This window comes from Vombatus ursinus, unplaced genomic scaffold (genome assembly GCF_900497805.2).
Source record: "Vombatus ursinus unplaced genomic scaffold, bare-nosed wombat genome assembly UNPS02014825.1, whole genome shotgun sequence".
In the NCBI taxonomy this organism is placed as follows: domain Eukaryota; kingdom Metazoa; phylum Chordata; class Mammalia; order Diprotodontia; family Vombatidae; genus Vombatus; species Vombatus ursinus.
Window position 1 is genome coordinate 3327438 of NW_020954603.1, and position 23040 is coordinate 3350477.

Here is a 23040-nt window from a genome sequence, read left to right on the forward strand (position 1 = left end):
ACAGACAGAGAGACAGAGACACGAGATGAGAGAGGAGACAGAGACACCGAGACACAGAGACAAGAGAGGAGAGAAGACAGAGAGACATAGAGGGAGAGACACAGACAGGCAGAGACAGAGACAGAAAGAGGCTATAGGAAGTCTCTGAATCTTTCCTGCCCAGGAGTTCCCAACCTAAGGAGCTGTCCTATTGTCAGATCCAGGCCTCCCTTCCCAATACTTCTCTGGAGCTCAGGCCTTCACATCACTTCTCATTCAGACAGTTTTTACAGCCTCCTCATTAGCCTCCTTGCCTCCAGGCTCTCCCCCCTCCAATTCACCTTCCACTCAGTTGCCCAAATAACCCGGGTCTGACCACATCACTTCCTTGCTCAAGAAGCTTAATTGGCTAATTATTTACTAAAGGAGTAAAAGAGGCACTCATAGTTTGACATTTAAGTTCCCCAGGCTGGGGATGGTCTCTCCCACCACCACCTGTTTCTGTCCTTCATTTGTTCAGGGCCTGCTTCCTCCAGGCAGATTCCCAAAGCCAGTGGTGAGGCCACTCCTGGCCACTCCACCCTCCCTACCTGCCTGCTCTGCGATGCATCCTTTGTTCTAGCAGGTGCCTGAATTGTTCTTGCACCTGGCTCATTTTGCCTTGAGGTCAGAGGCTCCTGGAGATCTCTTAGGTCCCACCCTCGGGACCCTAGACAAAGCAGGGGTCTAAATGCTCCCTGCACTTCTCCCAGCCATCCTTTAAAGCCCAACTCAAAGGCTGCATCTTTCAGGAAGTCATCCTTGACCCCCCCCAACCCCTCCCCAAAGTCACTAGTGACTTTCTTACTCCCCTGAGACCTCAGAACCCCCTACCTTTGCCTCTCTCTGATGTGAGCATCATGCAATTGTATGAACTAGAGATCTTTGCACTGGGGCATCCTCAGGACCTAACACTATGCCTTGCACATAGTAGGTGCTTAATAAGTGCTCACTGGGTTGAACTGGGTCACATCATTGAATGGACTGAATCAAAGAACCAGCTTTGCTTTTACAAATGCTAGTTTTGTCCCTGCCCACTCTGGCAAGGTGGGCAAAGAAGGAAGAAAGAAGGGCGTCAGAAGCCGTGCGATGCCCACAATCACAGACAGACTGAGTCTAGATTTACAGTGTGCCCTCCCTCTTCCTTGTGGGCCCCACACCCCTTAACATGTTCAGCCATCCTCTAGTTTATGAGCCACTGCCAGCCTTTGTCCCCCTGCCCCCACCCCCTTTAAATATTAAAAAATAAAATCACCAGTAATTAATTTCTTCCATACTGTTCGATCATGACCAATAAGCAGAAGGCTTGTGTGCAGAGGGGCTGTCGTGACGGCATGCAAAGACAGCATTCTAAATGAGTTTGTTTATCATTCCAGAATTCTAATCCAGAGGCCTCACTTTTTACATTCTGCTAACGTCCTGAGATGTATACAAATGAGCTCGACTCGGGAAAATAACTTAATAAACTCAGGGTTAGCTGCACAATTAGAGGAGGCATCTGGGAGCTATAAAACCCACAGAACAGCATTTACATCTTTCTTGTACATCCAGGATTTCAATTCCCCAGCTCAAGCCCCCACCCCTGATGCCCCATTTTCCCCTATCCACAGTCCATAAGTCTGCCACTTGGAAGGGGCAGTGTTGGGTACAGAGATCTCAGACTCAGGAGTGGAGGAGACCTCAAGGATGTGGTCCGACCTCCTTGTTTTATAGGGCAGAAAACTGATGCACAAGGGCGGCAAGGCCTTGTCCAGTGTCACGGGGGCCAACAGGGGCAGAGCCGGCCCTTGTACCAAGACACCTAAAGTCAAAGCCAGGACCCCTGGGGAAACACGGCAGAACAAGTTTTTTAAAAGAACTCGCTCCTACTCAGTTGAACAACTTTATTAAGCACCTGCTGTGTGCCAGGCCCCGGGCAAAGTTCTGGGAATACAGAGATAAGAATGATGTGGTGCCTACCCTCAAAAGGCTTACATTCTCCTGGAGGGAAAGCTCGTTAATAAACCACGGGACCTTGGGCAACTTACTTCCCTGGTTGGTAAAAATGAAGAAGTGAGCTAGGTGATTTTTAAGGGCCCTTTCTAACTCTGACCTTCTATAGTCTAAGCTCAATATGAGATAAGAATGTGACAAAGAAAACAAGAAATCTAATGTGACCCCAGGACTACGCAGCAGATCGTCCTGCCCGGCCAGACCCCAGGTGGAGCCCTGTGCTCACTTCTGAGTACCACATTTTAGAAAAGTCATTTATAAACTGAAATGACCAAAGGACAGTGACCGGGAAGAATTAGTCATCCTCTCTCAGCCCTCCCAACACATCCTAAAATCCTCTACTTTAAGGCCCCTCCCAGCTCCTATGTTCTAAGGTTCCTCCCAGTTAAAACATTCCAAGTTCTTTCTTACAAAATAAATTTGTATTGATTGTTTTAACATCCTGATGTATCCCTCCACCTACTGCCTCTCAAGGATTTTTAAAAAAAGTATAGGGAGGTTGTCTTGATGCAGCTTTCCAGGAGGCAAAAATAGACAACTTTAGCATTTCTTTCCTCCACCTTTTTACCAGGGAGACTGATTCCTACCAGGAAGAGAAGCAAGAGACTGGGGCCACAGCCAGCCACTCCACTCTTCTCAGAGAAAGACAGTACTAGGCCAGAATTATATCTATCTCCTCCCTTAAATAGTATTAGCTAAGAGGTCAAGCTCAACTCTGGATCTCTGTTCCTTAATGGGGAAGGAGAACCTCAGGCTCTCAGTGCCCTCCTTCAAGAAGGCTTGACTCCTTTCCCACCAGTTGCCAATTCCACAATGAACACACATAGCAAATAGCAAAGAAATCCATTTATCCCAGTGGACAGAAAACTAGAAACCAGAGCATGGATGCGTGTGGGAATATGTGCCAGACAGTACGAATTGGGAGTGAGATATCTTCTCATTGAGAGACCCCAGTGTCACCCAAAGACTCTAGCATGGCCAGTTGGGGATAGGGACAGGGTGGAGACTGCCAGCTCCTCTCCTACTGACTTCTTCTCTCCCATCAGTCACCTGAAGAAAGGTTGGCATCACAAATCTCCTCTCTAGAAGCTGAAGGCCAGAAGACCCCAGGATCTCTCTCTTTTCCTGCCCTTGCTAACTCCAGCCTGCCCCCCACCAAACACGGAGCATTGATCTCCACCAATAAGGAAAGTCCCATACGATTGGTCCTTCGAGTCGGGGTTACACAAGAAAAAAAGAGCTGCACAAAATGAATCTATCTATTTTAAGAGCCTGATGTTATACACAGTGGCAGTGTCCCACACTTGTGGGCTTCCCATCTCTGCAAAGGGGTCCTTGGGGTCATGCTTGTCCCTTGTGATTTTGCCTGTTTTGTGATGATTGCTCCTTCCATTTACATCACTGCAGTCATTAGACAGATGGTTTTCTTGGCTCTGCTCACTTCGGGCTGGATCGGTTCATGTAAGTTTTCCCATGATTCTCTGTATCCATCACATCCACTGTTTCTTACAGCACAAGAACAGCATTCAGGTGCCACCATTTGTTGAGCTGTTCCATAATTGATGGGCATCTGCGTTGTTTGCAGCTCTTCATTACCACGAAAAATGAGGCTGTAAACATTCTGGTGCCTATAAGGGGCTTTCTTTTTGTCAATGACCACTTTGAGGTATGTGCCTAGCACTGGAATCTCCGATTTCTAAGGCCCCTCCTGGCTCTGATGTTCTATGAGTCCATAAAAGACATAGGAAATGGAACACAATTTGTAACAGTGAAGCCTTTTTTCCATGTTCAGTGACCCCACTCAGCCACCAGCCATTGTCCCTGACCTAGCATTTCCAGAAAATAAAACCCAAATAAAAAAGACAGCGCAAAGTAACTGAATTACCATTGACTCAGACTCTTCTGCTGGCCGCTTGTCCTAACTGCCCGGCTCCCCTGTGGGTGCTAACGCCTTCCCGTGGGCCAGGAATAGTCACAAATCTGGTTCGTTCGAGATGCAAGAGTTGGAAGCAAAAGTGGGGTCACATTCTGGGAAAGTGTGCGGGGGAGGGGAGGGAGACTAAGCAGTGGAGCAAGGGGGCCCAGAAATGTCCCAGTTCTGTCCACATGGCCCAGGCAGAAAGGGCCAGTTCTTTGGAGCAAATCAGAACGCCCTGGATCAGAGCAAGCCTTGCCGATACAAACATCGTGTTGGAGCCACAGTATCTCACAGCTGGAAGGAACCTCAAAGGCCTCCAGTCCAATACATGGCAGAGAAAGATCCCTTTTATAACATACCCTACAAGGGGTCAGTCAGACTTTTTTTGTGTAGGGGTGGGTGGGAGAGAGCACAGTACTGTACAGTAAAATTGATATAGTGTATTTATTTTTTGGGGGGGGAATGAGGACTTCTTTCAGAATTCTTTACATAAAGTCAAATTGGCATAATGTAAATTTACATAAAGAATGGTGTCTTTGGGTCAAAGGGTATGCACAGTTTTAGCGACTTTCTGGACAAAGTTCCAAATTGCTTTCCAAAATGGCTGGAACAATTCACAGCTCCACCAACTGTGCATTGGTTTGTCTTCTCATAGCTCCTTCCACTATTATCATTAGCCCTTTTTGTTCTATTTCCCAATATAATGGGTTTGAAGTAGAACCTCAGAATGGTTTTGATTCGTATTTCTCTTATTATTAGGGATCCGGGGCATTTTTATTTGATTGATAGCTTGCCATTCTTTTAAAAACTTTGTTCATGTCCTTTGACCATTTATACACTGAAATAGCTCTTGTTCTTATCTGATCCAATCAATTTGCTACGTATCTGTATATCAGACTTTGCTGGGAAGATTGTTCCCAATTAACTGCTTTCCTTCTAATTCTAACTATATTGATTCCATTAAAAAGTAACTATAAAATGTATGACATCTGGGAGTCCAGTTAACAAGACACACACGAGAATTGTATGAATACATATACAGAAAGCTCTTTACAGAAACAAAGACAGGCCTAAATAATTGAAGAGCAATTAATTGCTCGTGGTTGAATCACGCCAATAAAATTCGAATGACAGTTTATTGATTCAGTACCAATCATTCTATCAAAGGTTACTTTATGGAACTAGAAAAATAATAACAAAATTAATAAAAAAGTCAAGAATCTCAAGAGAAATAATGAAAAAAAATTGGGAAAGAACAGGACATAGCAGTACCAGATCTCAAACTACACTATAATGCAGTAATCATCAAATTGGTCCGGTACTGGTTAAAAAATAGAAAAATTGATCAGTAGAATAAGCTAAGTATACAAAACTCAAAAGTAACTGAACATAATAGTATAGCATTTGGTAAATCTAAGGATTCTAACTACTGGGGTAAGGACTCACTGTTTGACAAAAACTGTTTGAAAACTAAGTTGATTTAAAGCAAACTCTCACACAATGCACTACAATGAGCTCCAAATGGATATATGACTTAGATACAAAAGATCACAGAAGGAAATCAGAGGAGCTGAAGTCTGGTTTGCTTTTCACTGTTCCCCCCTCAACTTTGCCCTCCCTTTTAAGCCCCCTTCACTCTTCTCCTTTTCTCTCTTTCTTTGTTGAGTTTAATATATTTCTCATCCAAATTCTGTGTGCATATATACGTGTTCAACCATGGTTTGTCTGATTCAGGTGAGAGGTGAGGAGGGCCTGGACCAGCGTGGTCATAACTGGAGCAAAGAGGAGATGAATCAGAGAGGTGCGGAGGAAGCTTTTCCTTGGACCTAGTCTCAGTTGGCCCCTCTTTGTGACTTCCTCCCTGGTTTTGTTTCTGGGTTTGCCCTCCGGTGCCAGGTAGAACCAGGCTATTCACAGATGAATAAATATTTATTTAATTGCACTATGATCTGGGCTACTACTTTCCATTTTCCCACAAGAAGGGCAAACACTTTACCAAAATCTGGGTAAACTATATTTATGGTCAAAAAAAAAAAAAAAAAGGAAATCAGCTTAGTCAGACCCGAATGGTTCCTTTTAAAAACAAATGCATTTTATGGATGCCTTTTGTTTTTACATCGCTGTCATTTCTAGGGGTACAGGCCTTCTCCTCCTTTCTCCACGCACCAGGAAAACCTCTCCATAGCGCAAAGAACACAGCTTCCGCCATTTACAACATTCTGCCCTAACAGCGCTCTGCCTTCCTGCTGGGAAGAAGAAGGCTTGTCTCATTGTCTCTTCTTGGGCAATCTTCGTGGTTTTTAAAAATTCTCAGAGCTTGGCTTTCTTTTAATATCCTTTTATTTACCCGCAGCCATCTTCCATATTGTTCTTTTGATTCTGATTATTTTATTCTGCATCATTTTATACAAATCTCTGCATAGTGCGACGGGTTCCTCTTTTTTTGTCTTTTTTTTAACTGCATAATAATATTTAATTACATTCATTTAACATAGTCCTTTAAGGTGTTCCCCTATTAACAGGCACCCAATTTGTTTCCAGTTCTTTTCTACCTCAAAGAACGTGTTATAAATATTGTGACAAACACTGGAACTTTGTTCCATCTTTGACTTCCTTTGATAAGATGTCCAATAGTGAGAGAGTTGAACAGAGGATATGTATAGCTTAATCACTTTCTTAGAGATTCCAAAGGGATGACCAGAATAGTTGGACCAATTCACAGCTCACCTGCAGGTATATTAGTGTGCCTATCTTACCACAGCTCTTTCAACACTAGTTAGATCCATCTTTTGGTGATTCTCCCCACCCCCGAATTTTTAGAGGATGAGGTGAAATCTTAAGTTGTTTTTAATATGTATTCATCTTACTATTAGTGATTTGGAACCTGTTTTCATGGAGTCATTAATTATTTGCAATTCTTTTTTTTTAAACTAAATTAAATAATTAAATTTTTTTTTGTTTTTTTAAGTTCCAATTTTAAGTTCCAAACTGTCTTCCTCCCTCTCCACACCACACTAAAGAAGGCTACCATTTCACACACACACACACACACACACACACACACACACACACACACGTAAAACCATATTATACATACTTGTATTTATCAGTTCTTTCACTGAAGGGGGATAGCATCTTCCTTCATAGGTCCTTTGTAGTTTGTTTGAATATCTCTAATACTCAGAATAGCTTAGTCGTCCACAGGTATTTTTCAAACAATATTGCTGTTACAATATTCAATGTTCTCTTGGTTCTGCTCATTTCACTCTTTGTTACTTTATGTGAGTCTTTCCATGTTTTTCTAAATTGCAATTCTTCTTTTGAAAATCGCTAATATCCTTTGACAACTTTATCTACTGAGAATAAATAACTTACATTGCCATATATTTGTGTTAATTGTCTATAGATCTCAGATATCGATCATATTCTTATCAATGATATTTGACAGAAGTCACTTAACTTATTGTGTTTGCACAAAAGTCTCAAAGATTCTTGATGGTAGAGCAAGTGGTAGTCTGATTGATAGAATTGATTGATAGAATGAGTTCTTCAGCAGGAGCTCCCTTCACCAGTGAAATTATGGGTCTTTTTAAAAAACCATGATGTGGATTTTTTTTCTCACTTTACATTTTACCTTTTTTTTTTTTATTCTATCTTCATCCATTTTATTTGCACAAAAGTTTTTTATTTTACATAATTGAAATGACTGCCTAATTTGTCTGTTTTTATCAAGAATTAGCTTCCTAGTTATACTTAGGAAGCTACCTCCCTTACTCTCTTCTAATTTTTAAATGCTATGACCTTTTATAGAGGTAGCACACCAGAACGGATAATGAGCTAGCCTTGGACTCAGGAAAGCCTGAGATCAAACCTTGTCTCTGACTGACAAATACTAGTGAGGTGACCCCAAGAAGGTCACCTGACCTCTCAGGGACCTCTAAGGCTATTAGCTGCGGAGCATCTGCATTGGTAGAGGGAATTCCTTTGCTGGAAGTTCCCTATAGAAATGAAATTATGTCTGGTTCAAAAACAAACAAAAAAAAGATCTATTTTTATCTTAATAGTGTATATGACATAAAATGTTGGTGTAAATCCAATCAATGTCAAACTAATTTCTGTTTTTTGTAGCATTTCTTGACAAAAAGGAGTCTTTCCCTTGGCCGTTTAGTTACTTCTGTTTCTTTTCTTTTCTTTTTTTTTTCCTTTTGGCTAGGCAACGTGGGTAAGTGACTTGCCCAGGGTCACACAGCTAGTAAGTGTTATGTGTCTGAGGCCGGATTTGAACTCGGGTCCTCCTGAATCCAGGGCCGGTGCTCTATCCACTGTGCCACCTACCTGTCCCTACTTCTGTTTCTTGCTGATCTGTTCTGTTCTACTTTTCTTATTTTTAGCCAAGATCAAATCGCTTTGATGATTATTACTTCATCATGTTGTTTGATAGCTTGTAATACTATATGCCCTCCTTTCCAATTTTTCCTCATTCTTTTCTTTGAGAGTCTAGATCTTTTGTTCCTTCAGATAAATTCAGTTATTGTTTTGTCTAGCTCTATAAAGCATCTACCCATTGAATTTTGATTTGTAAGTACTAAATCTTTAAACTAACTTGGGCATCAACATTTCTTACAACATTAGCATTCCCCAATCATAAATAATGAGCATCTTTCTACTTAGTTAACTTTTCATTTCTAAAAAACAGTGTTTTATGTGTTTATCTAAATCATGTGTGTATTGGTAAATTAACTCCCAGATATGTTATACATTTTTGTTGTTCTTTTGAGTGGAATTCCATGTTATTTATTCCTCTGATTTTTGCTAGCAAAACTTTTGTATAGCAAAACTGAAAACTTCTATGAATTTATTTTGTATCCAGCTATATTACTAAAGCTATTAATCATCTAAATTAGTTTCTCTGCTAATTACACTGAGCTTTTCTAAGTTTACCATACAGTCATCTGCAAACAGGGATAACTTTGGTTCCTTTCTGTTGATATTTGCACTTTTAATTTTGTTCTCATGTTGTTGCTATATCTAGTATTTCTATAACTATGTCAAAAAGAGTGGTGAGAGGGTAGGAAGAGGGGAAATCATTGCTTTACCTCTGTTTACTTCTAGTTTTTCTCAAATACAAACAATGTTAGAGTTTATAAGCTTTGGATCATATTTAGAGAAAGTTCATTCTTAGTTATGCTTTTTGGAGTATAAACTAGATGAATGCTATATTTTGTCAAAGGTGCTTTATGCATCTATCAAAATTATCATGAGTTTACATTATTATTATTATATAATCATTTTATGTTATGAAATGATGGCATGACTTGTTTTAGATGAAGCCATGTGGTTTTTTGTGATTATCCTTTCTTTTTCTAGCTGTTCACTAACCATCTCTTTGATAATTTTTCTAAAATTTTTTCGGGAATTGATGTGAAGTTCACTGGTCTGTAGTTTGCTGAATCTAGTCCTTTTCTTTTCTTTTCTTTAAACAAGGACAACATTTGCCCTTCCTCAGTGCTATGGCATGTTTCCTGTTCTCCATGACCTCTCGGTGACAGTGGATCAGTAACTATAACTGCCATTTCCTTCAGTACCTGTGGATGCAGTCTATTTATGCCAGGTGACTTTAATTCACCATGAATTAACTGACAAGCAGCAAAGACAGAGGAGTCAGAAAGATCTGAGTATGAATCCAACCTCAGGTACTTAGTAGCTGTGTGACTCCTGGGCAAGTCACTTAGCTTGAGTCCTAGTTTCCTCATCTGTAAAATGGAGATAATGACAACTGTGGTACCAGTCTCTTGGGGCTGTTTTGGGCATCATGGAATAATAGTTTCAAAGCAAATAGCACCTTTTTTTTTCTTTTCTTTTCTTTTTTAGGCAATTGGGGTTAAGTGACTTGCCTAAGTGTCAAGTGTTTGGTCTGAAGCCAGATTTGAACTCAGGTCCTCCTGACTTCAGAGCCGGTGCTCTATCCACTGCACCACCTAGCTGCCCCCCCCAAATGGCGCCTTAAAAGTCATCTCATTTCACTTCCTCATTTTTATACAGGAAAAAACTGAGGCCCCAAGAGGTTAAAAAAATTGCCCAAGGTCACATATATAGTAAATGACAAGAGAAAGAAAAAAGTAAACATTGCATGCAAAGCACCTTGCAAACCCTAATGCGCTCTATGAATGTAATTATAATTTATATATAATTACAATATTTATATTATAACTTTATTGTATCTATAATTATAATGAATCTACGATGGAACAATAGATATGGAGAGCCCTCTAATGAGGCACAGGATGAGGCCTCCTCAATCTGAGTGGAAATTCTTCCACCAAGCCCTCCACCGTGGCCACCTCCTCATGCTGACCTGGATAAGATCTCATAAGACCTGGACAGGCTAAGTGGACAGATAGGATCCGAGGTTTTCCAGATAGAAGAGAAGTCAGAGGTGCCTTCTCCAAGGGACCTTCTCCTCTTTGACAGAGGACAAGAGTGAAGCCCAGAGAGCAGGAACCTGGCTAGTAAAGTGGCCTGGCTGGGAGCCCAAGGAAGCCCCCCCCACCCCTGGCCTATTCCAAAGCCAGTGCCCTTTTAAGATTGGTGTCCTACAGTATGTTAGGGACTGTCACATTCAAGAGAGATTAAGCAGCCTTGTGCTGCTTGGCCCCAGAAGGCAGAGCCAGGAGGAGGGATGGGTAGCCTCTGCAGGTGGTGACCAGCTGCCACCCAGGGCTCTGCCAGCTCCCACACTCTTCTGGCACCTGCAAGGAAGGGTGCCTGATTTACAGGGACCCCGGGAGCAGGGGAAGGCCATCAGTAACCCATCTCCTTTTCTCCCAGCCCCTAAGAACTCGCTGTGACCCTGCACTTGACGTTCCGTCAAAGCCTGCTTCCTCCTCTCCGTCCCGGGCTCCAAGTGAGGAGCCCTTGTCTCGGTGCCTCCATCCACCCCAGCATCCCTCTGCCCGGGGGTCTGGACCACGGCACATCGTGGCGAGGCCTCGCAGGCTCCCGGGGCTTAATGAGGACATCAATTACTGTTCGGGACAGCGGTGTCTCTTTGAAGGTTATTTGAAGGTTGATCGCTATCTCCTTCCTTATATCCAGCCAATCTATCTCAGCCTTATGAATGTGTTTGACCTTTTTATAGTTACCAGGGAAAAAATAACAGAACAAAAGTTAATTTCGAGCTCGATAATACAGTGTCCTCTCCCTCCTGCCGCAATGAAAGGGCATTTAAGTCGATACCTGCACAATGGCCCGCTGATGAATGTTGGGACCCAATTTTCTCATTTTGCTAACTGGAGATGGGGAATTTTGAATAGTTCTCCAGGCCAGCCGCCGTCCCTGGCCGCCGAGAGCCTGGCTGCATTGTGCCTAAACAATGCCGCCGGCGGAGAATCATTAGGGGAGGATCAGCCGTCCTGAAAAGGTCAGTTAGTTAGAAATGTCAGCTTTCAATGGAGCCAGCCGGACCCGCAGATGCCGCGATCCAATTAAAGGCATGAGCGGAGGGCCGGGCAACGCGGCCCTGACCCAGAATGATAATCAGCCTCTGCACGGAGGCCAGAGAAGCTCCCTTTGTTCCTGGGGACGGCCTTTCCAGGGCCCTCCTTGGGGTCACCAGAATCAGAGGTTCATCAGTGTCGAGAGCTCAAGGGGGGTCGGGCGGGATAGGAAGCACCGAGGTCTCAGGGCGGCGGCCTGGAGACCTGGGATTTAGTGCCGGCTCTGTCCCGGGGCTCCATTTAGAACCTGGGACAGCCTTTTACTGCATCCAGACCAAGCCCCAGATGAGGTAACAGAAGCTGAGCGATGTGACAGGAAAGGGCAGAAGTGAGATCCGAACCTGGTTCCTCAGACTCCAACACTAGCATTCTTTTCCCTGGACTATTCTGCACTTTGAAGGGCGGCTGGTCTTATATCAGTCACAGAGACCTGAGTTCAAGACCTGCCCCGGCCCCTCTCTTGTTGTGTAACCTCAGACAAATCTCCTTTCGTCCCTGGGCCTCAGTTTGTACTTCTGTAAAATGAAAGGGTTATATTAGCTGACCTGGAAGGTCCCTTCTGGCTCTCAAAGTGCGGGGCCAGGATCTTGCCCATTGAATCTGTTCCTTCCTCCAGGCCCACCTACTGCCTCCAGGGACCCTGAGCCAGCAAATCCTCTGGTGGGGGGCCTTCCCTGGTCCTGAGGTTTCAGGGTCCTGCCTGACTGGTCCTTATATTTTGTAAACTCATTCTATTCTCCAGTGGATTGAAATAAGGCATGCCTGTGAAGAAACAAAGCTATCACTCTTTGTAGATGATATGATGGTATATATACTTAGAGAATCCTGGAGAATCACCTAAAAAACTACTTAAAATAATTAACAACTTTAGCAAAGTTGCTGGATGTAAAATAAACCCACATAAGTCATCAGCATTTCTATATATTACTGACAAAGCCCAGCAACAAGAGATAGAAAGAAAAATTCCATTTAAAGTAACTGCAGACAATATAAAATATGTGGGAGTCTACCTGCCAAGACAAACCCAGGAACTATATGAACACAACTACAAAATACTTTTCACACAAATAAAGTCAGATCTAAACAACTGGAAAAATATCAGTTACTCATGGGTGGACCAAGCTAATATAATAAAAATCTATTCTACCTAAATTAATTTACTTATTCAGTGCCATACCAATCAAATTACCAAACAAAATTATTTTGTGGAGCTAGAAGAAATAATAACAAAATTCATCTGGAAGAACAAAAGGTCTAGAATATCAAGGGAATTAATGAAAAGAAATGCAAGGGAAGGTAGCCTAGCTGTACCAGATATAAAACTGTATTATAAAGCAGCAATCATCAAAACTGCTTGGTACTGGCTAAGAAATAGAATGGTGGATCAGTGGAATAGATTAGGTACACAAGACACAGTAGTCAATGACTATAGTAATCTACTGTTTGATAAACCCAAAGACTCCAGCTTCTGGGATAAGAACTCACTGTTTGACAAAAACTGCTGGGAAAACTGGAAAACAGTATGGCAGAAACTAGGCATAGACCAACATCTGACACCCTATACCAAGATAAAGTCAAAATGGGCACAGGATTTAGACATAAAGGCTGATACTACAAGCAAACTGGGAGAGCAAGGAATAGTTTACCTGTCAGATCTATGGAGAAGGGAGGAATGTATGACCAAACAAGAGACAGAGAACGTTATGAAATGCAAAACTGATAATTTTGATTACATTAAATTGAAAAGTTTTTGCACAAAGCTAATGCAGTGAAGATTAAAAGAGAAGCAGAAAGCTGGGAAACAATTTTTACAGCCAGTGTCTGTGATAAAGGCCTCATTTCTAAGACATATGGAGAACTGAGACAAATTTATAATATAAGTCATTCCCCAATTGATAAATGGTCAAAGGATATGAACAGGCAGTTTTCAGATGAAGAAATTAAAGCTATCTATAGTCATATGAAAAAATGCTCTCAATCACTATTGATTATAGAGAAATGCAAATTAAAACAACTTTGGGGTACCACATCACACCTATCAGTTTGGCTAACATGACAAAACAGGAAAATAATAAATGTTGGAGAAGATGTGGGAAAATTGGAACACTAATGCATTGTTGGTAGAGTTGTAAACTGATCCAACCACTCTGGAGAACAATTTGGAACTATGCCCAAAGGGCTATAAAACTGTGCATACCCTTTGACTCTGCAATAACACTTCTAGGGCTATATCCCAAAGAGATCATAAAAAAAGGGAAAAGGACCCACATGTACAAAAATATTAATAGCAACTATTTCTGTGGTGGCAAAGAATTGGAAATTGAGGGGATGTCCATCAATTGGGGAATAGCTGAACAAGTTGTGCTATATGAATGTAATGGAATAATACTATTGTTCCATAAGAAATGTTGAGCAGGTGGGCTTCAGAAAAACCTGGAAAGACTTACATGAACTGATGCTGAGTGAAGTGAGCAGAACTGGAACACTGTATACAGTAACAGGCACACTGTGCGATAACTGACTTTGATAGACTGGCTCTTCTCAGCAATGCAATGATCTAAGACAATTCTAAAAGATTCGTAATCAAAAATGCTGTCCACATCCAGAGAAAGAACTATGGAGTTTGAATGCAGATGGAAACATACTATTTTCTCTTTTTTTTGGTTTGTTTTTTCTTTCTCATGGTTTTTCCCTTTTATTCTGATTCTTCTCTCACAACATAAGTAATGTGGAAAAGTAATGTGTGGAAAGGTGTATAATATGATTATACATGTATAGCCTATATCAGATTACATGCTATCTTGGGGAGGGGGAAAATTTAGAACTCAAAATCTTATAAAAGTGAATGTTGAAAACTAAAAATAAATAAATAAATTTAAGGAAAAAAAAAGAAGACATGCCTTCCCAGATGACCTCCGGCCACTGTGCGCAGGGGACTAAGAGAGGGTCCTTGCGGTCCAGGAGCCCATGGGTGAGCAGGGGATGAGACAGGGGCCTCACTAGACATGGGCCTCATGATTTCTGGGGCAAGCTGAGCTGGGAATGTTTAGCAAAGAGACACTCAAGGACTACTTTTAGCTGGTGATATTCAACACAGCCAGAGGCCTAGATTAGAGCCGGATGGAGACTGTAAGCCCCTGGACGGCAGGGATGGTTTCACTTTTGTCTCTGATGCCCAGCACTGTGCCAGGAACAACAGAAGCTTCATAAACATTTGTTGCTTGGTCGAGCCCAGGAGTCTCATTTTAAAGAGGAGGAAGCTGAGAAGTGAGAACCACAAGGAGGTCCCAGGTTGGGCACACAGCTAGTCAGTAATCCTAATTTCACATCAAGGGCTCTTTCCAGAAAAAACACACAGGCAGTTCATCTTTAGTTGAAAGATGGAGGACCTAAGGGACCAGGCTGAGTTGGGGGAGTCCTTCCGCCTCTTTGGGCCTCAGTGTCCCTGCGTGTAAAATGAAGGTATGAGATTAAATGGCTTCTAAAGTCCCCCAGCTTTAAGTCTACCACATGATGATTTTGTCCTGTAAGCAAATAAAGTGAGCGGCTTTACCCAGCCTGGGTGAAAGGATGCTAAGCTCAATTACATACTGCAGAAATGAAGGGAGGTAGGGTGATCACACCTCCTTATACCGAGCCACTGTGACGTAGGAGAGGACCCCAGGGTCCCTTGGCCATCCAAACACCAGACTGGGCCTGAACCATCACAGTTTCCCTTAGCCTGTGTGTCTCACCCTGGGCTTAGCAATCTGACCGGACTGGAGAGCTAAATATCACCTGGGACAGGGCTGAGCTCAAATCATGGACTCCTCTGCCTGGAAGGAGCAGGGGTAGGGCTCTGTGTGGAAACTGTGGAAACTGAGTGAACCCCATTGACGCCATCTTGTGACTCAATTCTGGAGCCAGCTCGGCTCCCTTTCTATTCAGTTATGGGTCTGGTCCAATTTCTGTCTCATGAGAAAACTGTGTTCAATTGTGGGAATTTCACGAGAACCTTATTGCATTGTTTGAACCTAGCCCTGTGTGGCTGGGAAGCTGGACCATCTCTCCCTGCTGCTTAGAGACCCTTTAACTAAAGACCTTGGTTATGCTGACCAGAAACCCCGTCAGGTCCAAAGACTGACGCAAGGAATTTTCTCACAATTATATATCACAAGAAACCCATGTCTCTAATCTGAAAACTGGTAATGGTCAATCCATTATCGTTTCCTCGTTCTTTTGATTGAATACGGAAACTTGGGGGGAGTGGCACATCTCTTTTTCTGATTTCAGAGAATTGCACCTATTTGTTCTTCCCCTCCCAACTTGGAAAGCCCCTAATTTTTCCTCCAATTAAAAATCAGATGACCTAATCTTGAATCCTGGTTTATATCCTCTTAATTGTTCTCTTTTAATGCATAAAAATATGTCTCCCCCTGCCAAGCTGAGGAGGCCTGGTCCCGATTTGTTAGGCAATTGGCACACACTGCATAATAAAGTGATCCGCTTAGAAGCTCGAACGTTTGTGTCCTTGCTTATTGCAGATTTTACTCACCACACCTGAGCTAGTACACAAACCCTGACCTATGTCCACAGACTCCCAGGGAAGGCTATCCATCCGTAACTTTGGCGGACTGACCAGGGTTTGGGCCTATGGGAGTTCAGGAGGGTCCCGTGAGCTTTGGGCTTAGGACTGTCTGATGTCCAGGTACCAGGCAGGCTCAGCTCTGGGATGTGCTTCCTAAGGCTGGCTGCAGGGGGGTGACTTTTTCATCAACAACAGCCCCCCAAGAACAGCTCCTCAGCCCCTGAGAGGCTGAGATACTTGGCAGGGCAGGGAGTCATGTGGAGGAAGGCGCAGCTCTCTGAAGGATGGAAGGAAAGGCCTGTGATGCTGGTAGCAGCTATGACTATGGCAGCAGCCTGCTGGCTGCTCTCTCTGCCTCGAGTCCTAGACGGGAGAACCTCCTTGCCTGAGGGTTCTCTCTGCTGTTCCTCAGGCCTGGCGTGTTCTCCCTCCTCACCTCTGGCTTCCTTCAGGGCCCAGCTAAAACCCCACCTGCTTGATCCTCTCAGGCCTGGTGCCTTCCCTTGGCTGATTATTATCTCCAATGTACCCCCTCTACAACTCGTTTATACAGCAGTCTTGTACTGTTCCCTCATCAGACTGTGGGCCCCTCAAGGGCAGGCACCATACTTTTCATTGCTTGGCATCCCTAGGTTTAGCTCAGTGCTTGGAGCACGATGGGTGTTCACGGGTGCTTACTGACGATGCCCTTGGCAGTTGCCCCAGGCACCCCACTGAAGGGCCCTGCTGGCGGAGGAGGCTCTGTGGAGGTGCCCAAGCCCCGTCTAGGGTCCACTGCCTGATCACAAGGCCAGGTAGGAGCAGCCCTCACTCATGAAAGCGCAGTGGCTCCTTTGTGCATTCTGTGATTGGAGAGGTAGAGGGGGGAAGGGCGGAGCAGGCAGGAGACCTGGCTCGGACACAGCGTGGACAAGCTTGTCGGGGCACCAGACGATTCTCCAAGGCTGTAAGCTACAGATGACATGCTGCTCTACACTAGCGAAGGGAATTTCCTCTGCCTAGGAAATCCCAGGTGCAGATCCCCCAACAGCACCACCTTTGGAGAGACTTCCTTGCCTTCCTGTTGTCCCCCCCCCCCCCCCGTAGAACCTCATCTCCTTGAGGACAAATAGCTGTCATTTTTGTTTTTTATTCCTAGGTAGGCAGCTGGGTGGCTCAGTGGATAGACCTCCAGGTCTGGAGTCAGGAAGACTCATCTTTCTGAGTGCAAATCTGGCCTCAGACATTTACTAGCCGTGTGGCCCTAGGCAAGTCACTTCACCCTGTTTGCCTCAGTTTCCTAATCTGCAAAATGAGCTGGAGAAGGAAATGACCAACCACTCCAGTGTCTCTGCCAAGGAAACCCCAAATGGAGTCAACAAAGAGTCAGATACGACTGAAACAACTGAACAACAACAATTCAGAGTGCCAGCACACAGTAGATGTTCGCTAAACGTTTGCTGAATTGAACTGAATCCCAGTTTTACAGATGGGGAAAGTGAGGCACAGAGAGGCAGAGGGTCTGACAGCTAAGAAGCATCAGAGCTGGGACCCAGCCCTGGGCTCCCTCCCCAGTGTGCCTCTGCCTCCCAACAATTTGTTCTGGTCACGCCATCGAGAAGCTGCAGCACCACCACAGATTATGTCACAGCCCACAAGATCATGCCTTGCCTCAGATCTTCTCCCCGAGGGGCCGTGACTCACCACTGTTTTCTTAAAGGTCGCCGGGTGAGGGACGGAGGCAGGCAAGGGGAGCTGCGTCCAACTGGACACACACCTCCCGGCTGAGGTCAGGTCGCTGCTGCCGAGGCGCAAGCCTCCCACCGACAGTCACCACGTCAGATGCCCACAAGGTCTGCCTCCCTAAAAGCTGCTCATTGACACGGGGGCATGCCCCCACCTCCAGATGTCTCAGGGCCGACCCCCTCCAGGCGGGCCCAGGGCCCTTGGACCTTGCCCAGCACTCTGACGGCCGAGAGTCCCCTGCCCCTCTTCTTTCCTCCGGGCTGCCTATGGTCCCCATGCAGCGCCCCCCCTTCATTAAAGCCCTTCTGCTGACCTGCCCCTGCCCCCACAGGGGACCCTCGATGCCCCTGGGAGCTCTTGTCCCCACTTGGCTGTCCTCTCACCATCCAAAACATTCCCGGTGGTGTGGCAGGGATGAACTTCAGTCCACTTGTGCCTTACAAGTAGTTACTGTCAACCCTTGGGATCCTTCTCTTCCAAGATTCGTTACAAGGCTCCCGGCACCAAGCCAGCCCCTCCTTGTCCCTAGCCCCAGACAAACCGTTTTGGGACCGGAATGTGGCCAGCCAGGGCTACCTTGTACTATTGGCTTCCCAAAAGACCCTGGGCCATTCCATCAGACTTTACAACCTTGGCTCTAAGCTGAGGCTAGCCCAGACCAACCTTCTCCCCCCGAAGCCTCCGGCCGTTGGAGACCTGCCATCGATACACACTTGGTCCCACCGAGGCAGTACCTCAGGCTGGCTCTAGCAGGCTTCGCCACCGTTTCTAAGGGTCCTGCACTCTCACATCCCATAGACCTTCTTTCCTGGAGACCCCAGCTCTCCAGAGGTCACATCTCCCCAGACCAGGCTTGGCTCTGAGGCCAGAACGCACCTTCCCAAAGCACACACATACATCCCCCCTCCAGCTTCCTCAAGGGACTTTCCCACATGGGTGAGAGCCAGCATCGGCTCCTAGGATCACCATCACTCGTGGCTCTGTGCCAGACCTCGGCCCCATCATGCTCTCCTTCCCTCGTCCCTGCTGGCCCTTTCACAGCCTCTGTTTATTAGCAAAGAGAGAACCAGCTTCCTCCCTGATGCGGTGAATGTGGGGCCGCTCAAACTTCAAATGCTGGCCTTCCCCAGCCAGGCACCGCTAATGCCCTCTCCACATACCAGGGAGAAAAAACAGCCCCTACCCCTGGTCCCCCTGCACTCCCACAGCTCTGCCACCCTGTGGCACCTGGCTGCAAAATGACAGGGCTGGACTGCTCAGGTCCTCTCCATTCCTCCAGGCCAGGCTCACTTTCTCCTCTGGCCTTGTTCGTGCTGGTCAGCTCTCGCCTACTTACAACCCTAGTCCATGAGCCCTCCAAGATCCCTCCGGGCTCTGCCCATGTTCTAGGCCCCAGACACGGCCCCTCTAAAGAAGCCAGCAAAGACATTCAAACCATAGTAAGGAAAATCCCAAAGACTCAACCTAGCTGGAGTACCTGGCAAGCTTCCCCAAATCTCTTCCCTCAAAGCTGTCAGGACAGGCCTGAGATGAGAGAAAAGGTAACGGTCTTGGAGGTACATTTGGAGAGGCCTGCCCCAATAGGAATCGGAATCCTCCTGCCCCGTGACAGGCAGCAGCCCAAGTGGGAAAGGCCCACTGGTGCAGGGGAGAGGAGGGATGGACAGTCCTCAAACCATCGCCACCAGGTGTCCCAGGCAGGACAGGTGGGTTCTGCCTGGATCAGCAGGGAGCTGGGCATACCATTCTGGGAAATGAGCCTCCCTTTGGGCAACAGAGAGAACGTCAGGGGCCGCGCTTGCTGACTCACCAGGGTTGGTTATGGTCAGGAGGTCAAGCTGCCGCTGTTGCTGGAAAAGACAAAGCACAAGAAGAATTGTTAGAATCCGGTCAGCAGCTGTGGAGGGCCGGGGAAGGGCAGGGGGAGCACAGTCAGTGCTTGACTGCCTAGTGTGGATGCAGACAGCAAGCCTGTTCTGACATCTACGAAAAGATTAACCACATGTTACATGACATTGGCTGACTGCTTTGGAGAACTGGTCTGCTGACCCTACAGAGGGAAGGATTCTTTGGGCAGAGTCACCAGAATGCACCTGCCCTCCTGACCACAGAACCCCCAGAATGCACGAGCTGGGAAGGCCCTTAGACCCTGTAGAATTGGAAGTTAGAATGGACCAGAACTCCTTCATTTTACAGGCAGAGAAACCAAGGGCCAGGGAAGGAAGGAAAGGGCCTTTTCAAAGGACTTACTCAAACACTTCAGAGGACCTGAACTCAGGCTCTTCAAATCCAGAGGCAATTCTGTCCACCATTCTACTACCCTGGTTGAACAGCTTGCCTCAGTTTCCTCTTCTATAAAATGAGGGGCTTAGTCTAGGTAATAGGAGCATAGGTTTGGAGCTCTATGGGGCCTTGAGTCCACCCTCCATTTGATGGATGAATTGAGGTCCCAAGGTCACAACGGCCACTATTTCCCTGGTTGTCTACCCCTCTTCCACCTCTGACCAGAACCCGGGCTCCCACCTGTGAGACTGTAAGCCCCAGTGGAGGAGCATTCCCCTTGTCTCAGCTGGTATCAGGCTCATGGCACTTCCTGGAGACCTGTGTGCCATGCCACAGGTATGACTTCCCTGCCCCCTACTCTAGGTCCAATTAAATCAGCATGACCATTCCAAGACATGGCCATCAGATGGTTATGATTCAAATCATCATCTCTGCAACTTCCCAGTCAAAACCATATGTCCTTGACCATCACTCCCCTACATATGTCGTCTTTCCCCATTGAATGTGAGCTCCTCAAAGGTAAGGTCTGCTTGCTTGCTTGTATGTGTATCTTCAGCATATTGTAAGTACTTTATAAATGCTATTTTACATATCCAACCGTCCATACACATCTATCCACATCAATCAATCCATTCATCATCTCATCCACATCCATCCATCCATCCATTCACATTTCTCCATCCATCCTTCCATCCATCCGTCCGTCCGTTCGTCCATCCATCCAGCCATCCACATCCATCCATTCACTCATTCATTCACATCTCTCCATCCACCCATTCATCTATACATCCATCCAATAGCAGGTCAGCTTTCAAATCCAGGTCTTCTGCCCCCAGATCCAACTTTAGACAATACTCTGAGCTCTCCTTCCCACTCCAAGGCTCTTAGATCTTTCTCTACAATACTCCTGAAAGGCAAGAAGGGCAAGTATTATTTTACTCATTTTATAGACTAGGAAACTGAGTTCCAGAGAAGGGAAGTCAGCTGTTCAGCGTCACACAATGAGTTAGCTGAGGAGCTGAGATTGGAACCCATAATCTCTTCACTCCACACATAGTTAGTTGGTCTTCCCTTTAGACCCAATCCATAGCAAATAAATGATTTCCCTGGGGTCACAGAGCAAGCCACGTAGGGAGCCAGAATTTGAACCCAGATCTCCTTGCCTTCCACCAAAATGATCTCCAAATTCCATTATCTCATCTCTGATTATCTATGGCTTGGTGATTGTACAGTGGTCTTCCCTCAGGCAGTTCCCACCGCACCCCCATCAGAGGCCAAAGGGCCCGAGAAAGAGGAGACACCGTGATTGCCCAAGGAATCCCACCGATGAATAGAAGGGAGCACAGTCTTCTTCCTAGGGGCGCCAATCAAATCCCCTAATGGCTAGTCCTTCTGCTTTAAATTGTAACCAAAAGAGACTGAGGAAAGGAAGGAAGGGGCAGAGCTTGAGGGAGAAGGAAAGCAACACGGTCTAGTGCCCAAAGAGACCTCGGAATCCATCCAATCCATCCATCCTTGATTAGACAGATGGGGAAAGAAAGTCCAGAGTGGGTAAATGACAGAGGGGGTGACCAAAGGTCACACAAGAAATGGGGGGGGGCTGGAATAGAATCCAGACCTTCTGGTTCCTAGTTTTCATCCTTCCTTTCACCCTTTTTAACACCGAATTGCTTTACTAGCTTTGCTCAAATAACCCTAGAGGAAAGCAGATGGATCTGTAGAAGGCAGGGTGGTCCAGTGGAAAGAGCATTAAACATGAAATCAGAAGCCCTGGACGTGACTCCTAGCTCTGCTACTCACTGCAGACCTTGGGGAAGTCTCATCCCCTCCCTAGGCTTCAGTTTCTCCACTCGCCAGCTTGGCCTGTGTTCTGAGGATGAGGTGAAAGAGCAGGTTCCGGAACCCAAGTCCGGCCCTCTGCAGTGGGAGTAGTCTTGGAGCCTCTGCTCAGAGACCTCGAAGGAGACAGAGTCCACCATCTCTGGAGACAATTCTTGGGGGAAGGAGGCTTCTCCTTAGAGCTAAGCCCCAAATGGGCTCTTGGTAAGATCCCCCTCTGGGGTCAAGCACAGCCAATCCCTCTTCCTGGGGACAGGTCTTAGAGATTGGGACAGCTCTCCCATTCCCCCGCTCCCACCCCAGTCTTCTCCACACCAAACATTCCCAGTTCCTTTGATGGGTCCTCATGTGACACAACCTCAAGGCCCTTCCCCGTTCTCTGGACACTGGGTGCTCTCCATTGGATCAATGTGGCCCTTGGAATCCCAGGACGCTAAGAGCACAGCTTCTGAGGCCAGCGAGGTCCACTCCTTCAAGCTGAAGTGACTCACTCACCACCAAATTATCTGAGTCAGGATTTGAACCCAGGTTTTCCTGACTCAAAGGCCATAATGCCGTTCTGCCTCTGTTCAGCTGGGGCCCTCAGATCTTAACAAAACATTACAGATTTCTAAATGCTTTGTTAAGTTTTACATAATAGCAAGGAGCAACCATGGGCTAGTAAGCGAGAGAGGCAGGATTCGAGGCCAGGGCTTCCTGACTCCAAATGGAGCGCTCTGTCCTCTAGGACACACACCTTCTCATCCTCCTCATCCTCTTCACCAGCAGCACCAACCCTGACTAGTCGGGCACCTTGGCCTCCTCAATTCCATGCTTTTCCTGATTAGGGAAACTATGAAGGGGAGAGACAACAGCTCTGTCTACACATGCCAAGACATCTGGGCCCTTCAGCAGGAAACTTCATCTATTCTCCAAATGTTCTGCCCCCAGAAGGTAGAACAGCCCATTGGCTGAGCTCAGGTTGGCACTGAGCACACCAGTCCTTGATGGACCACAATGCTCGCCAACAGAACCTGGCAGCCAAGGTAGCTGGGAATGAAAGTAACCGCTCCTGCTTCTCCCTGTCAGGGACAATAACAAATGTGTTTCTAGAGCTCTAGGAGGTCCACAATGCTCCTTCCTCAAAGTGTTCTGTGAATGCCATCATGCCCACTTTACAGATGAGGGAGATGAGATTCAGAGAAGGAAAATTCCTAGAGTTA

General features: G+C 45.8%; 1 protein-coding gene across 1 annotated transcript in view; it reads right to left on the reverse strand.

The window, feature by feature from the left end:
- The window catches only part of AGBL4 (ATP/GTP binding protein like 4), a 790143-nt gene that overhangs the window by 209836 nt on the left and 557267 nt on the right, over positions 1-23040 (reverse strand). The window contains exon 5 of the mRNA XM_027837968.1: positions 19527-19566. Coding sequence (XP_027693769.1) covers positions 19527-19566 — 40 coding nt within the window. The remainder of the gene's footprint in view (positions 1-19526; positions 19567-23040) is intronic.